The sequence below is a fragment of the Colobus angolensis genome, unplaced genomic scaffold, assembly GCF_000951035.1.
Source record: "Colobus angolensis palliatus isolate OR3802 unplaced genomic scaffold, Cang.pa_1.0 Scaffold167, whole genome shotgun sequence".
Classification (NCBI taxonomy): Eukaryota; Metazoa; Chordata; class Mammalia; order Primates; family Cercopithecidae; genus Colobus; species Colobus angolensis.
This window is the reverse complement of record NW_012114788.1, coordinates 1392418-1409814: the sequence shown is the minus strand read 5'-3', so window position 1 is coordinate 1409814 and position 17397 is coordinate 1392418. Positions and strand designations below refer to the sequence as shown.

At 49.6% G+C, this 17397-nt stretch overlaps 1 protein-coding gene across 4 annotated transcripts in view; it reads right to left on the bottom strand.

Moving 5' to 3' along the window:
• Positions 1–17397, bottom strand: part of RHBDL3 (rhomboid, veinlet-like 3 (Drosophila)) — a 59324-nt gene that overhangs the window by 17350 nt on the left and 24577 nt on the right. For all 4 annotated transcript variants that reach the window (XM_011937649.1, XM_011937650.1, XM_011937648.1 and 1 more), the window contains 3 exons: positions 14285–14433; positions 9943–10055; positions 2907–3007 (listed from right to left, as the gene is read on the bottom strand). In XM_011937649.1, the coding sequence (XP_011793039.1) occupies positions 2907–3007; positions 9943–10055; positions 14285–14433 (363 nt within the window). The remainder of the gene's footprint in view (positions 1–2906; positions 3008–9942; positions 10056–14284; positions 14434–17397) is intronic.

Below are 17397 nucleotides of genomic sequence, written 5' to 3'. Positions count from 1 at the left end.
AGACAGGGTTTCACTCTGTTGCCCTGGCTGGAATGCAGAGACGCAATCTCAGCTCACGGCCCTCTGCCTCTCTGGCTCAGGTGATCTCAGCCAGCCTCCAGAGTAGCTGGAACCACAGGTGCATGACACCACACCAGAATGATTTTTTGTAGTTTTGATAGAGATGGGTAGAGATGTTGCCCAGGCTGGTCTTGAACTCCTGGGCTCAAGCGATCTGCCTGTGTTGACCTCCCAAAGTGCTGGGATTACAGGTGTGAGCCAGCGCGCCTAGCCCACAACTTCCTAGAGAAGGGCTCCCCATGTGTCATGCTTTGGGGACTGCACAGCTCCCAGTTGGCTAGGGAAAGCCATTTGCTTCTGGAAGGCATTGGGCTCTCAGATGGGGCTGCCGGTCTCCACAGCCGCAGGCCATGGGCTACTTGCCAGACAGAAGTGTCAACTGGAACAAAACTGCTCTCACACCTCTCTCGATCCCCATGCCCTACTCCATGGTCCATGGGTGGTCTGACTTCACCATGGGAACTTCTGAGCCATCAGGGCTGTTTCCCATGAGGTGGGGAAGAGGGTGGGAACAGGGCATCGTTATGAACTCCAGCATGTGTCTTCCTCCCTGTGTTCTCTTTCAGTTGAGCTTGTTCATCACCCCTACACACATACAAGTCTTGGGCGGAATGGGAGGGAGGAGGTTAGCATTTCCTTCCCCTACTGAAAGGAATTGGGGCAGGGGGAGGGGGGAGTGGAGGAGGCAGAATTCAGAGGAAAAGCTGTGTCTGGGGAAAGATGTGGCACTGATACAGAATGACCCATTTAAAAGGGCCATGGGAGGCAGCCCATGCGCTCGGGTTTTCAACAAACTGAGCTGTGTGCATGTGCAAACACACCTGCACACACACACTGAGAGGCTCACCGTTCCACGTTTCCCAACACCCGCAGCCTCTCTCTGAGCACTCACCTGAAGGTGCCAAAATTCAGGCCAGTAGCAAGTGTAGGCAGGTACTCAGTGTCTCTCTCTCCCCCTCTCTTCCTTTCCTCCCCCCGCCATCTTGTGCTCTCTCTTCTCTTGCTCAATGTACAATGGGCATTTTGATGAGAACAAAAGGGACAGGGTTGGGAGCAGGGTGGGTGACAGTGAGATTGATAAGGAGGAAAAACATGGGATAATTCAGGAACTCCAAGCCCTGTGCACTGCGATCACTGAGCATTCAAACATCTGCCACGTGGGCGAAGACACTGATGGAGGAGTGGGTGAGAACAGGAGGACCCCAAAGAAAAGCTATGCCTTTTCTGGACATTCTTCCTTTCTTCCTTCATTCACTAAAATGTAGCAGGCACCATCTACCACGCTCCCAGCTGTAAGCCAGGTACTAGGGAAACAGACAAGTAAGACCTGGAGGCTCCCAGGCCAGCAGAGGGATTGGGCAGGGTTAGCCACTGACTCCTCCATCAGCCTTCAGACTTCAGACTGCCTCCAAAAAAAGGATTTTGATATCCTCTAAGACTATCAGATCCCAATTTCTGGCCTTCAAGGCTTTGTCTAGTCTGAGCCCATCCTGGCCTCTTCTGTCAGGAGAAGGAAATTAATTTTACATTTATATAGGTGGTTATTTGAACTTTATCTCATTTACTGTATATCATTCCATTTCTTTTCTTTTTTTTTTTTTTAAATTGAGACAGGGTCTCACTCTGTTGCCCAGGCTGGTGTGCAGTGGTGCAATCTCTGCTCACTGTAACCTCCACTTCCCAGGCTCAACCGATTCTCCAGCCACAGCCTCTGGAGTAGCTGGAACTATAGGCATGCACCACCGCGCCTGGCTAATTTTTGTATTTTTTATAGAGATGGAGTTTCACCATGTTGCCTGGGCTGGTCTTGAACTCCTGAGCTCAATGCAATCTGCCCACCTCAGCCTCTCAAACTACTGGGATTACAGTCCCGAGCCACTGTGCCCAGCTCCCATTCCATTTCACAGATGTAGAAAGTGAGATGCAAAGTCGTTAAGTAATTTGCCCAGAGTGTAGCAGCGATTTAGACCTAGGCTGACTGGCTCCACAGCCCATGTCCTTCACTATCACACTGTACTACCTTCCAGGAAAAGGTAGAGGATGAGAAATGGAGTGCTGTCCTCCTCCCATGACAGGCTGGGATAGGGGAACAACTCTTTTTTTTTTTTTTTTGAGACGGAGTCTCGCTCTGTCGCCAGGCTGGAGTGCTTTGGTGTGATCTCGGCTCACTGCAACCTCCGCCTCCCGGGTTCAAACAATTCTCTTGCCTCAGCCTCCCAAGTAACTGGGACTACAGGAGCATGCCACCACGCCAAGCTAATTTTTGTATTTTTTTAGTAGAGACGGGGTTTCACCATGTTGGCCAGGATGGTCTCCATCTCTTGACCTTGTGATCCGCCTGCCTCGGCCGTCCAAAATGCTGGGATTATAGGCATGAGCCACCGTGCCTGGCCAGGAAACAACTCTTGAATGGTTGTCAGGAGATATGGGTTCAAGCCCTCATTTTGCCACAAACTTAACTATGACTTTGGACAAGTCACTTAACCTTTTGAATTTTGACGAGATAATCTCTAAGGCCCTTTTAACAATCTATGATAAATAAGCAATTCCAACAGCCATATATGCTAGTGGCCAAATGTTAACTCTTTAACGTCAGGGAATGGGAAAGAGGCAGAAGAAGGAGATGGGCATGGTCCTAGGCCAAGCCATGACTGGAGAAAACAGGAATCACATTCAGAAGGCACCCATTTGAAATGGGCCTGCAGAGGCTGAGGAGCGTGTGAGAACTCTGCTCCAGGTCAGGTCTGCCTGGCTGTTGGTGAGCCAGCTCCAGTGGATTAATACTCAGGCCCAGTGATGGCAGAGGACAGGGCCAGAAAGATTCGCTGAGAATGGGAGGTGCTCACCATGACGATGTTGGCCAGATGGGCGGAGACGAGAGCATACACCCCTCCGGAAGAGCCCACGACTGGAGCGGTCATGTCAGCCACAGATACCGCCAAGGACCCTAGTACAGAAAGACAACGAGAATTCTCAGAAATGCGGGACTCGGCTCACCCAACCCAGCCCCAGGCCTTGGATTCTGCAGGCTCCATGCTAAGACTCCAGAGCAAGAGGCTCCACCTCTTCCTCCATGTGGCCTGGGAGATTCCCCCCCCGCCCCCTCCCCTCCCTCCCTCCTTTCCTTTCTTTTTCTTTCTTCCTTTTTTTTTTTTTTTTTGAGACAGGGTCTAACTCTGTCACTCAGGCTGGAGTGCAGTGGCATGATAAGCTTACTTCAGTCTTGACCTCCGGGCTCAAGTGATCTTTCTGCCTCAGCTTCCCAAATAGCTGGAACTACAGTCGTGCGCCACAATGCCCAGCTAATTTTTGTATTTTTCTTTGTAGAGACAGAGTCTCACTATGTTGCCCAGTCTGGTCTCAAATTTCTGGACTCAAGCAATCCTCTTGCCTCAGCCTCCCAAAGTTCTGGGGTTACAGGTGTGAGCCACAGAGCCCTGCCTCCAATGCATTTCTTAGAGGATTAATTTCTGGCTGAAAGAACCATTTGATTCTTTGACTCAAAAGAGGGAAGTGTCCAGCCCAAAGTAAAATTCAGACTTCTACCTGGATTATCTGCCTCTCAACCCAACCTCTGCCTGACATGGTGTTATGTCAGGGTTCTGGAATCATAACAAAAATAGTAGCAGTAGTTATTTCAGAAACAGCTGCCACCTAGGTGACACGGATACCAGGCAAACATTTTACAGACTTGCTTCCCTTCAACCCTCAAGACAGCCCTCTGAGGCAGGCGCCAGTAGCCTCATTCCCAAGATGAGGAGACTGAGCCCAGAGTCTCCTGGTAGGAAGTGCTAGAACCAGGATTTGTCTGGGTCTGCCTGATGCAAAACCCACCTGTGTTCTTGACCAAAGCCCGCACTCTTGGCCTCTCTAGCAGCCACGCCCCAAACTGGCCCGGAGGTTAACCTCCACCCTCTTCCATCTCTCCCTCTGTTCAACAGCATCTAGAAAACTGCTTACTTAAGGTTACTTCCACCCTTCCTCCAGCCCAGCTAAATCACAAAAGGCCAACAGCATCTCTCAAGTGGGGCTCCTTTGGAAGAAACATGTCCTTGAAAAGTCACGGGGAAGAGAAAGAGATGATGTCATACCCTCTGGGGGAAAGGAAGGGTATGGAGGCTCGGTCTGGGGGATGACAAACTTTTGTCCTGGGAGGGAAGCTGAGCAAAGAGAAGAGGGGAAATTTATTGTTCTGGTCTCATTTAAGTGTGATCAATGCTTTGGCTTCCAGGGAAGGACATGGGAGACTAAAAATAACTAGGAGGTAGAGCCCAGGGCTCAGAGGATGAGAGGTGGCTGGCCTGGGTGAGTGTGCAGAAATTACCACTGGAAAATGCCTGCGGGCTCAAGAGCCAATTAGCTGCTGGAGAAAGGAGGGACAGGCAGAAAGCCAAATTCTGCAGGCTCTATGGGGTGCAAGATCCACGGACTTAGAAGGAGGCTTGGCCCAGCCCAGCAACCAGAGCACCCAAGGACCTGGCAGCAGAGCCCCCTGATAAACTCTTCCACCTCCCCTGCCCCCACCTCCATCAAGGCCTCCCCTACTCACTGAGGTCTTCAAGAAAGAGATTCCCCACAACCAATTCTTGGTCTCAAGGGGGATGTAATCTCTAAAAAAAAAAAAAACCTGTCATGAACTGAGGACTCCCAAGTCCTCCTCCCCTCCCAGGGCAACTATAAATCTTTCATGCCTTCCCTCTGGCTTTAATTAGGTATTGATCTATTGTCAGATAACTTTCTTTTTCTTTTGCTTTTTTTACTGCTTAGCCACGGGGTCAGCCATATATAACACGAAAGAAAAATCCCAGGGTGGCAAACAAACAGGCAGCAGGATCTGCATGACAAAGGTTTCCCACGCTCTCCTGGCGGGGCTGTCTGTGAAGGCTGCACTGCAGGGCTGCAATGAGGGCTGGCTGCCCAGGCTGCTCCTCATTAATTACCTTTTGGACAGAGGAAGCCCTAGCCTCCCTAGGCTGGCCTCTCTTCGCAGAGCAGGTCTGTACAAACCCGCCCAGAGTCCACTCCCTCGCCCCTGCCCCAGCGCGGTCCACCAAGGCAGAGCCGCCTCAGGGCAGCCCCAGGCAGGGAAGGGCCCCTGCCAGGGTCAAGCTGGCACACACTGACCTTTCCCTCACCCCATCCACACTCGGAGTCCTGACCCCAGGGTCAGGGGTCAGCTTCGGATTGTGGCAGGAGTATGGAAGGGGCCTGGCCAGCTAGCTGTGTGACCTTGGGCACAGTCCCTGAATTCTTTGGGCTTCAGTTTTCTTTCACATCTATAGAATGAGGTCTAAGGCTTTCCGACTTTTGAGCAGCAAAATTCTCTTCAAAGGAAACCTTTCAGGGATGCCCTAAGCCATGGAGCAGAACACAGGCAGCAGCTCTGGCTAAGTGGGGACGGGGCCTAGGGAACCGTTTGCCAGTGCTGGAGGGGACCTCCCTGGTTCCTTCCAGATCAGAAATTCAGTGACCTAAGTTTTGGCCTAAGATCCCAGGGGTCGAGGCTTGGGTTCCGGTTCTGGAACCTCGAAGGTAACGGCCTGAATCCACCTGCTCCCCAATGGTGATATAAAGACTTTTGGGCCAGGTGTGGTGGCTCACCCCTGTAATCCCAGCACTTTGGGAGGCTGAGGCAGGCAGATCACCTGAGATCAGGAGTTCGAGACCAACCTGGCCAACATGGTGAAACCCCATTTCTACTAAAAAAAAAAAAACACAAAAATTAGCTGGACATGGTGGCACACGCATATAGCCTCAGATATTCGGAATGCTGAGGCATAAGAATCGCTTGAACCTGGGAGGTAGAGGTTGCAGTGAGCCGAAATCACACTACTACACTCCAGCCTGGATGACAGAGCAAGACTTCGTCTCAAAAAAACCCCAAAAAACAAAAAAAAGCAAAGACTTTCAAGTGACTGCAGGTGAGGCCTGGACTAGAGCAACTGGGAGAGACCAAAGACAAACATGGGGCTGTGTACACATAAACACAGTAATAAAGGCCCTCCCTGGACAGGAAGTGTGGGTCAGGGAGGAATCCCCTCACAAGCTCTGAACGATCCTAACAGGTACAGGCAGATAAGACCAGTATGAATTCCACAGAGGTCACGGGGGCAGAGGACCAGGACAGAATGAACTGGCGTGACACGCCATACCTCTGCACAGAGGCAACCCAGGGGCCTTAGTTCAGGATTACAAATTCTGTATCCCGCACCCCAAAATTCCAAGTTCATGCCAGCACACAGATAAACTGGCAACTTTGCCATAATGTACAGCTGTGATAATTTTAGCCCAGAAAATTTTAAAGCAGGTGTTCTTCAACATCTTCTTTGGCCTTAAAAAAAAATCCCAAAATTGGCAGAACATTTATCTTTAAGTAATATAACTTTATTTACGTATCTTTCCTTTTTTTTTTTTTTTTTTTTTGAGATGAAGTTTCACTCTTGATGCCCAGGCTGGGATGCAATGATGCGATCTTGGCTCACTGCAACCACCGCCTCCCAGGTTCAAGCAATTTTCCTTCCTCAGCCTCCCGAGAAGCTGGGATTATGGGTGGCGCCATCATGCCCGGCTAATTTTTGTATTTTTAGTAGAGACAGGGTTTCACCATGTTGGTCAGGATGGTCTCGAGATCTCATGTGATCTCACGAGATCTCACGTGATCCACCCGCCTCGGCCTCCCAGAGTGCTGGGATTACTGGTGTGAGCCACCAGGCCTGGCCACTTTCCTTTATTCTACAAATATTTATTGCCTAACATTGCCAAGCCCTGTGCTAGGCTCTGGGGATGCACATGTGGTTAGTAATCTATACAATCTGTAATATAAGATTGGTGATGCATTTAAGATATTGATTTTTTTTTTGGTAGAGATGGGGTCTCACCATGTTGCCCAGGCTGGTCTTGAACTCCTGGCCTCAAGCAATACCCTCACCTCAGCCTCCCAAAGTGTTGGGATTATAGGAGTGAGCCACTTTGCCTGGCCCAAGATACTGGTTTTTAAAATACCTACATTGTGTGCCATATAATTGCTAGCCATAAGTAATTTGCACATTGGCCTCAAGCATTGGTTAGAAGCACAGGGCTTGGGAAGGGCTCCTCCCTAGTTGTAGTACTTCTCAGGTAAGCAAATCTGCAAATCATTTCACCTCTCTGGGCTGCCTGTAAAATGGGAGTGACAGTACCCACCGTATAGGACAGCTGTGATGAGAATAGCATCCACGAACATCCGTGAACCCCTCATCATATGCCTGGAGCATGTATATGCTCCATAGAGGTTAGCTATCCTTGTTACAAAGTGTGGGTTGGAAACACTTTCACTGGGCAGGAATTAGAGATTAAGGCTACCAGACATCTATTAAGGTCTCCTTTGGTTTTTTTCTTTCTTTCTTTTTTGAGACAGGGTCTTGCTCTGTCACCCAGGCTGGAGTGCAGTGGTGTTATCACAGCTCACTGCTGCCTTGAACTCCTGGGTTCAAGCAATCCTCCTGCATCAGCCTCCCAAGTAGCTGGGACTACAGGCCTACACCACCATGCCCAGCTAATATATATATATTTTTAACCCTGCTAAAAATGCAAGGCCTCAAAAAATTGGTTTAAAACTCAGAGTTGTTCCTCTCCACGGAAATCTTTAGTAAAAGGTGAAAGATTTATACGATCTGAAGAGAAACCAGAGTATGCCCAGCTAATATTTTTAAAAGCTTTTTGTAGTGACAGGGTCTCCCTATGTTGCCCAGGCTGACCTCGAACTCTTGGACTCAAGCGATCCTCCTGCCTTGACCTCCCAAAGTGTTGGGATTACAGGTGTGAGTCACTGCACCTGGTGTGCCTTGGTTTCTGACAATAAATTAACTGCAAAAAGGACAGGGCCCATCTTTTGGTTCTCATCACACTATTGCAGTGGTTGAGGTCACAGCCTTGGGGGTCAAACAGCCTAGGTGTGTGCCCAGCTCCACCACTTTCTAACTGTGTCTTCTTGGGCGAGTCACTTAGCCCTCTAAGCCTTGATCTCCGACCCGTGCTGGGGGAGAGCAACAGTGTCCACCTTGCAGAGTTGCAGTGTGGATGAATTACGGCCTGCATATGGTAGGCACTGACAACTGCCACCCGTCCAATCTAGGGCTGGCTAGCTGTAAACCAGCTCCCCTCTCAGAGGAGAGCTTGGGAGGACAGGAAAGGGTAGACAGCAGAGGCAGATCAATCAACTCAATCATGGAGATCAATGACATGTGTGGTGACCAGAGTGCCCTCTGGTCTTAATCAGTGACTCAGACAGAATAGTGCATGCCATGTGCTCAATGATACAGCCCTACATGTTCACATTCAGGTGATGAGCTCTGCTTCTGTCTGAATCTTCCCATTCTGCACTGGTGTCACTTGGGAGGTGACACCTACAATGTCCCCCCACTGCATGTCACCTGGTTTGGGTGAGGTCTGAGTCCGTTTGAATCTTGTTTTCATCTTCTAGGTTATTGGCATTCCCATCTAATTGAATACTAAGGCTGCAAATGTTATTAATGTCTTCCCTGTTCCTTGCTATTTAACATCTGGGTCTCTGGGTATTGAGGTATGGAAAATGGGGCTATAAATCCTTAGATGTCAGGATTGGGGGTGTGTGGGTGGCTGAACAAGTCTGGCACTTAGAGATGCTCATTAGCCCTTTGTTCAAGGACGCGGTGAGCCTTGGATTCTGGGAGGGGCTTGCAGGGGTGCTGTCCAAGGTGGCCAGTGATTTTAACCTCAGCGCATACAGGAGCGAAGGAGATGGTGCAGGGTGAATCTTCCCGGTCAAGGGTTCATGCACTAGCAGACCAGCCTCCTGTGGGTGGGGTGGGACCCTTCCTCTCTGATTTCTGAAACCACTTCAGTTACTCCCAGGATCCCTGCCTGCCTCTTGTTTACAAGGCTGACGCTGCCCGGCTCTCCTGATGACAACTTTAATACCACTCAGAAAGGATTAAGATCTTACTTAAACATACACACAAAGCTCCCTTGGGCACAGCTGTCAAGCTGAAGAGCTGAAGCGGCAAACCTTGTTTAAAAAAAAAAAAAAAAAAAAAAAAAAACAGCTGGCAATAAAGTTGAAGACATCACGAGGGAGATCCTCATGTTCAGAGGCCTGGCTGGCAGACTCTTCCTGCAGAAAGCCACGCTCTCCCCAGCTCACTTCACCCACTTCACCTCCCACTGGGGAGGGGGCAGAAGGTGGAAGGCTCACTGGAAGTCACTCTGGCCACTATTCATGAAGGATGATCACCTGCCACATGTGTGCCCAGTCAGCTGGAAGCCCAGACGCCTTCAGATGGAGCCAGGGCTCACTGCCTCTTAGGCCAGACTCCCTGTCAGCAGTGGGTCAAGCAAGGGAACTGCGGTTGGTCTGGGTAGCAGCCAGCTCTTCTTTTGGGGACAGGTGCTATGCGGCCAGGACGGTACCTGGCTTCACTCACCCCTTTGATTCCCCCTTGGGGATCTCACTGTGCCCTTGCAGTTATCAGAGCACTGTCGTTCCATCTGTTGCCTCACTCACTCCACCCTCCAAGCAACCCTATAGGCAGATCTCATTAGTTCCCTCTTAAAGCTTAACATGGCCAAAAGAGGTTAGGAAATTTCCCCAAGCTCAGAAGCTACCACATGGTGGTGTGAGACTGAGAGTCAGTTGGCCAGCCTGTCCCAAATCCAGTGCTCTCCTCCCCCGTCCTGCCACACACCTCCCTCTCTGGGCAGCAGTCCCCTCTCCAGCCTCCTGGGGAGGTGGGTGTGCCTGGAGGACAGCCCGGTAAGTCAGGAGCCTTGGAGATGAGGATCTTCTGTGTGTCCTGGAAGCCTGGGGCTTGTCCCACCCCACCCTGGGACAATGTGCCTTTGTGGACACAGGGCCTACCTGCCTACCTGCCACAACGCCAGCCACGTAGACAAGCCCAATTCGGGTGGCTCCGTGCACCATCTCCAGGGGCACCCCCACCAGCAGCTGCAGCACCACATTGAGTCCCAGGTGTTCTATCCTGTGACAAAGAGACCACACACATTCATTCATTCATTCATTCATTCATTCATTCATTCATTCATTCATTCAACAAACACCTGCATCCCCCAAGATGCCAGGGATCCAGAAGTGAACAACACCATCTCTGCCTTTGAGGAGCTCATGGTCTAGGGGAAGGAATGACAATTCAGACCATCTTGGAAAGAGTGTTCCTTCCAGATGGGACAGGAACACATGTGCAAGGCCTGGGCGATGACTGGCAGCATTTCAGTTGGCACAGTGAGACAGACTAACCACAGTCAAGATCCTGCAACTAGGCTGGGCACAGTGGCCCACGCCTGTAAGCCCAACACTTTGAGAGGCCAAGGTGGGAGGACCACTTGAACACAGGAGTTCAAGATCAGCCTGGGCAACACAGTGAGACCCCATCTCTTTAAAAAAAAAAAAAAAAAAAGGCCGGGTGCAGTGGCTCACACCTATAATCCCAGCACTTTGGGAGGCCGAGGCGGGCAGATCACAAGGTCAGGAGATCAAGACCATCCTGACTAACATGGTGAAACCCCCTCTCTACTAAAAATACAAAAACAAAATTAGCCAGCGTGGTGGTGGGCGCCTGTAGTCCCAGCTACTCAGGAGGCAGAGGCAGGAGAATGGCGTGAACCTGGGAGGCAGAGCTTGCAGTGAGCCGAGATCACGCCACTGCACTCCAGCCTGGGCAGCACAGCGAGACTCTGTCTCAAAAAAAAAAAAAAAAAATCCAGCAACTCCATCAGTTAACATGTGAAAAAACAAGGCTCAGAGATAGTGACCAGTCAGTTAGTGGCCATGCTGAGATAACAGCTCAGGTCTCTAATCTGCCTGACCTGCTCCATTCACTGGGTCATGTGGTCGTTCTGGCTCTGTTGTTTGTTTGTTCTTGTTTTGTTTTTTTTTTGAGATGGAGTCTTGCTCTGTCAACCAAGCTGGAATGCAGTGGCATGATCTTCGCTCACTGTAACCTCTGCCTCCTGGGTTCAAGCAATTCTCCTGTCTCAGCATCCCGAGTAGTTGGGATTACAGGCATGTGCCACCACACCGACTAATTTTTGTATTTTTAGTAGAGATAGGGTTTCACCATGTTGGGCAGGCTGGTCTCGAACTCCTGAACTCAAGTGATCCATCCCTTGGCCTCCCGAAGTGTTGGGATTACAGGCATGAGTCACTGTGCCTGGCCATGTTCTGGCTCTATTTGTAAGAGCTATGGATGTTTAAAGAAAAATATGTTCTCAAAACAAGTGCAGGTATTAAAGATACATCTTGTAACTTAAAAATTCAAAGTTTTCCCTTAAAGTCAATTAAAGGGAGGTTTCTCTTTCCTAGTATAAGAAGAGACCTAGGCCCGGCACGGTGGCTCAAGCCTGTAATCCCAGCACTTTGGGAGGCCGAGGTGGGCGGATCACTCCGTCAGGAGTTCAAGACCAGCCTGGCCAATATGATGAAACCCCGTCTCTGCTAAAAATACAAAAATTAGCTGGGGGTGGTGGCGTGCACCTGTAATCCCAGCTACTTGGGGTGCTGAGGCAGGAGAATTGCTTGAACCTGGGAGGCGGAGGCTGCAGTGAGCCGAGATCATGCCACTGCACTCCAGCCTGGGTGACAGAGCGAGACTCCATCTCAGAAAAAAAAAAAAGAGACCTATTCTGCTCCAAAATCCTCAGGACTGGGAGATGGGACCCCAGGTTTTCTGACCCTGTGAACGCCTGCCTCCCTATACTACCTGTGACTAGATCTTGCTGCTAAAATTGTGGGGTGGGGTGTCTAGCTGTGTGCATATTACCAGAAAAGATTGTAACATGACTATTACTAAATCAATCGGGTGCTTCCAACTTTATACAGCACTTTAACACCCACTGTCTCATTTAAATTGAGCAGACATCCCCCAGGAAGCTCCCGGGGGATGCTGTATGTCAGGAAGTAACAGCCTTTAACAGGGAGCCTGGGCCCTGCCTGGGTCTCCGCCTTGCTGCTGACCACAGGGCCCTGCCTGGAGGCCCAGCTGTGCTGCAGAGGAACCGTGGGCAACACATGGGCACCCGCTTACTCAGGAGTGCACCTGCGAGGTAGTTCAGGCAGGTTAGGCTGTGTCCTAAATTCCTACTATGCTAGAATCTTCTACCCACCACTGACTGCTAGCTAAAGGATTCTAGGGAGATTAGAGGTGTCAGGAGAAGTCACTGGAAAGGGAGCTGAGTGACAACATCAGATTCCCAGGCGGAGGGGCTTTACAGGCTTTTCTAGAACCATGCCCTCTTTTACAGTCTCAGAATCTAAGACTAGCAGAGGCCAGGGGAGGAACTCAGGGCTCCTGCCTCCTAATCTGAGCTCTTCTTTATCACACTGGCTTCTGGATTCCCAGGCCTACAGTGTGTCTCTGAGGAACAGGTCACTTTTTTTAGGTGACTTTTTTTTTTTTTTTTTTGAGACAGGGTCTCACTCTGTTTCCCAGGTTGGAGTGCAGCGGTGCAATCTTGGCTCACTGTAGCCTTGACCTCCTGGGCTCAAGCGATCCTCCCACCTCAGCCCCCAGAGTAGCTGAGACTACTGGCAAGCACCACCTGGCCTGGCTAAGTTTTTTTATTTTTCGTAGAGATAAGGTCTCACTATGTTGCCCATGTAGATCTCAAACACCTGGCCTCAAGTGATCCTCCCACTTTGGCCTCCCAAAATGCTGGGATTACAGATGTGAGCCAATCAATACACCTGGCCAACAGGTCACTTTGCTGCGATCTCCCTAGATGCTGGCCAGCTGTCCCTATCTCCTGTCTACTGCTATCTCTGTTACACCAGGCAAGAGCCCCTTGTTCAAAATCCATAGACTTGGAGAATCCTCCCAGGACTCTTCCTGGCAGGCATTGACCCATCAAAGGAACTACTGGAGAAAGGACCATGGCCAGCCCTCTGGGCCTCAGCTGGGGGCATCCAAGCCCTGTCCACTGTGAGCACACTGTTTTTGGTTCCAGGAGGCAGAGGATGGAGCAAGGAGGCTTTGGCTATTCTCCTTCCTCAGCTTGAGGCACCAAGAGAAGTCAGGGGGCAGTCCTGGAAAGAAGGCAGAGAGTACCAACCCACGTGCAGCCACTGGCTTGGGATGCCTGGGCAGGGAAGCCCCCGTGGCTGTTGTCACCCCTGGCTTACAAGTGGATGTGAGTGAAGCATGACAGCCATCCTGCTGCTCATCCCTGTGAGATCGAAGCCTGGGGCAAGCCAGACAAGGTAAGAAGCCTGTACCAATGGTAATCTTCGCCCGAGCAGAGGTGTTCATTCAGGTCTCTTCACCAGAAAGCACCCTCCCCTGGAGGTGCAGCCAATTCGGGATTAGCTCTTGCACCTGCTTTAGAGGCTCTGGGGAAGGGAGGCTCATGGGACAACCCTCTTGGTCATTGTGGGTCTTTCTGCTGAGCAACGGGAATGATGGCATCATTGGGGCCAGAGTCACCCCCTTCCCAGTTCCCACTCCAGGGCCAGGCACCTCCAGGGCTTTCTCCAGGCTAAGTGTGAGCTCCTTCACTTCTCTGGAGAGGCTGCAGAAGAGAAGACACCACAAAGGCTTGGTGTCTGGGGTCTCTCCTCTCCCATCAAAGGGCTTCTACCATATAAAAGCCTCCAGACTACTGCTCAAGGGACATGGACCTGGGTGGTCACCTAGTCAGCTGGCAGGTTTTTATCATGAAGTGGGAGGCACCAGTGAAAACTGATTGTGCTCCAGCCCCCAAACAGGCTACAGGGCTCTATAAATAGAAACTATAATTATCGCCAGAGTTCTCAAGAAGACCCTCTACATATATGGAGACCAGACTGGGAGGAATTCACACACAGCGAGGGCACTCACACAGTTATGGACAATAAATCTGGTGGCTTGACATCCCTTTTTGCTCTAGTGGCCAAAGCAAAAGCTCTAGGAAGCCACTAGGAAGCACTAGAATAAATTTTCAAGCCACCTCTAGCAAGTACATGGAATCAAATGCTGTGTATGTGTGTGCTGTTCTCACTGCTGGCTTTTAGCATTTTCCTTCTTATATAATTTTCCCTTTCCCATTCACTCTCAATAATTTACATAATTTTGGTATTAAATGAGTTTCAAGCAGCCATCTCAAATCCTGTGTCCAGGTAGATAAAAATAAACTAAAAACTATATTTCAATCCAGGCTATCTTGACCACTTGTTTTTCTGTAGGGTCTTTTGACAGAGCAGAAGAAGACAGGTACTCACCCTGCATGCATGAAGATGTATGTCAGGTAGCGCCAAGCCTGTGCTCGCAGCTGTGGGTGGTAAACCAGGGAGTTCTTCAAGTAACGTGGATGAGTTACCTGCAGTACAAATTGACCTAGCGACACCCCATTGTAGAGGAAAAAGGCAACCTGGACAGAACAGAGAGAGTCTGTTACTAGGTGCACACTGCCCAGGAAACTTCCTGTTGTGCTGACTAGCACTGGGAGTCCCTACGGGAAGTTATCACCTTTTCTTCTCAGAGAAAGAGGGATACCCCACGGCCAGTACCCAACTGAGCAATTTTTTTTTTTTTTTTTTTTTTGAGATGGAGTTTCGCTCTTGTTGCCCAGGCTGGAGTGCAATGGCACAATCTCGGCTCACGGCAACCTCTGCCTCCTGGATTCAAGCGATTCTCCAGCCTCAGCCTCCTGAGTAGCTGGGATTACAGGCATGCACCACCACGCCCAGTTAATTTTGTATTTTTTAGTAGAGATGGGGTTTCTCCATATTGGTCAAGTTGGTCTTGAACTTCCAACCTCAGGTGATCTGCCCACCTTGGCCTTCCAAAGTGCTGGGATTACAGGCGTAAGCTACCATGCCCGGTCTAAGCTGAGCTTTTAACCACCCCTCACCCACTTCTGTTTGCTTATTTTGTGTCAAATGGAAACAAAATGGTCCTGGGGTCTCTTTGTCCACACTTCCTCCATGCTAAGTAGAAAAGATTTGGAGGATTTTGAACTTTAATTCCCGTAATAACTCACATACCCACTTGGGAGATGACAAATTCCACACAGGTTAATTTCTTTAAAAGCTATAGTGAAATAAACATAAAATTTACCATCTTAATCAGTTTTTTGGGGTTTTTTTGAGACAGGGTCTTGCTCTGTCGTCCAGGCTGGAGTGCAATGATGCAATCTTGGCTCACCGCAACCTCCGCCTCCCGGATTCAAGCGATTATCCAATCTCAGCCTCCCAAGTATCTGGGATTGCAGGAGTGCACCACCATGCCCAGCTGATTTTTGTATTTTTAGTAGAGATGGGGTTTCACCATGTTGGCCAGGCCAGTTTAGAACTCCTAACCTCATGTGACCTGCCCACCTTGGCCTCCCAAAGTGCTGGGATTACAAGCATGAGCCACTGCGCCCGGCCTTAATCAGTTCAGTGGCATGAAATGACATTCATGTTGCTGTGCTACCATCACTGCTATCCATCCACAGAACTCTTCATTTGCAAAACTGAAACTCTGTACCCACTGAACAATGACGTCCCACCCCCTCCTCCCTCCAGCCCCTGGCAACCACTATTCTACTTTCTGTCTCCATGAATTGACTACTCTAGGTACCTCATATAAGTGGAATCATACAGTATTTGTCTTTTTGTGTCTGGCTTATTTCACTTGGTATAATATTTTCAAGGTTCATCCATGTTGTAGCATGTGTCAGAATGATCCCCCACTTTTTTTTTTGAGACAGGATCTCGCTCTGTTGCCCTGGCTAGAGTGCAGTGGGGCAATCTCAGCTTGCAACTTCTACCTCCCAGGCTGGTCTTGAACTCCTGGGTTCAAGCGATCCTCCTGCCTCCTCAAGTGCTGAGATTACAGGTATGAGCCACTGCACCCAGCCTTCCCTTCCTTTTTTTTGAGATGGAGTCTCGCTCTGTCGCCCAGGCTGGAGTGCAGTAGCATGATCTCAGCTCATTGCAACTTCTGCCTCCCGGGTTCAATCAATTCTCCTGCCTCAGCCTCCCAAGTAGCTGGGATTAGACGTTGGCCACCATTCCCAACTAGGTTTGTACTTTTAGTAGAGATAGGGTTTCACCATGTTAACCAGGCTGGTCTCGAACTCCAGACCTCAGATGATACACCTTCCTCGGCCTCCCACAGTGCTGGGATTACAGGCATGAGCCACCGGGCCCAGCCTCCGCTGTGAACATAGACCACATTTTGTTTATCCATTCGTCTACTGACGGACACTTGGGTTGCTTCTACCTTTTGACTATTGTGAATAATGCTACTATGAATATGGGTGTATCAATATCTCTTCCAGTCCCTTTCAATTCTTTTGAGATACAGTCAGAAGTGGAATTGCTGGATCATATGGTAATTCTATGTTTAATTTTTTGAGGCAACACCAGACTGTTTTCCATAGCAGCTGCACCACTTTACCTTCCCACCAACAGTGCACAAGGGCTCCAGTTTCTCCACATTCTCACTAACATTCCACAGAAGTTGATTTTGCACACGTGACTGAAGTATACTTGTTTAATCTCTAAAAGGGTATTTACCTTAACTTTTTTTTTCTGGTACTCCTGCTAAAATGTATCATTTACGTCCCTGTGTTCTTAATCAGGGCATATGTATAACTGTTTAAGAATATCTCAGGTATGAGCTGGGCGCAGTGGCTCACGCCTGTAATCCCAGCACTTTGGGAGGCTGAGGCGGGCAGATCACGAGGTCAGGAGTTTGAGACCAGACTGACCAATGTGGTGAAACCCTGTCTCTACTAAAAATACGAAAATTAACCAGGCTTGGTGTCAGGCGCCTGTAACCCCAGCTACTCAGGAGGCTGAGGCAGGAGAATTGCTTGAATCCAGGAGGCGGAGGTTGCAGTGAGCCAAGATTGCGGCACGGCATTCCAGCCTGGATGACAGAGCGAGACTCCGTCTAAAAAAAAAAGAAAGAATATCTCAGGTATTGATCTGGGTTATAAGAGTGATATTTTCTCCAGCAACCCCAGGAAGATGGCATTTTTTGTTTGTTTTTGTTTTTGTTTTGAGATAGAGCCTTGTTCTGTCACCCAGGCTGGAGTGCAGTAGTATAGTCTCACTGCAACCTCTGCCTCCTGAGTTCAAGCAAGTCTCATGCCTCAGCCTCCCAAGTAGCTGGGATTACAGGCACCCACTATGACACATGACTAATTTTTGTAGTTTTAGTAGAGACAGGGTTTCACCATGTTGCTCAGGCTGGTCTTGAAATCCTGACCTCAATGATTCACCCGCCTCAGCCTCCCAAAGTGCTGGAATTACAGGTGTGAGCCACTGCGCCCAGCCAGGATAGTGTTTTTGCTTGTACACCCAAGGCTCTAAATTCTTTTTTTTTTTTCTTTTTTTCTTTT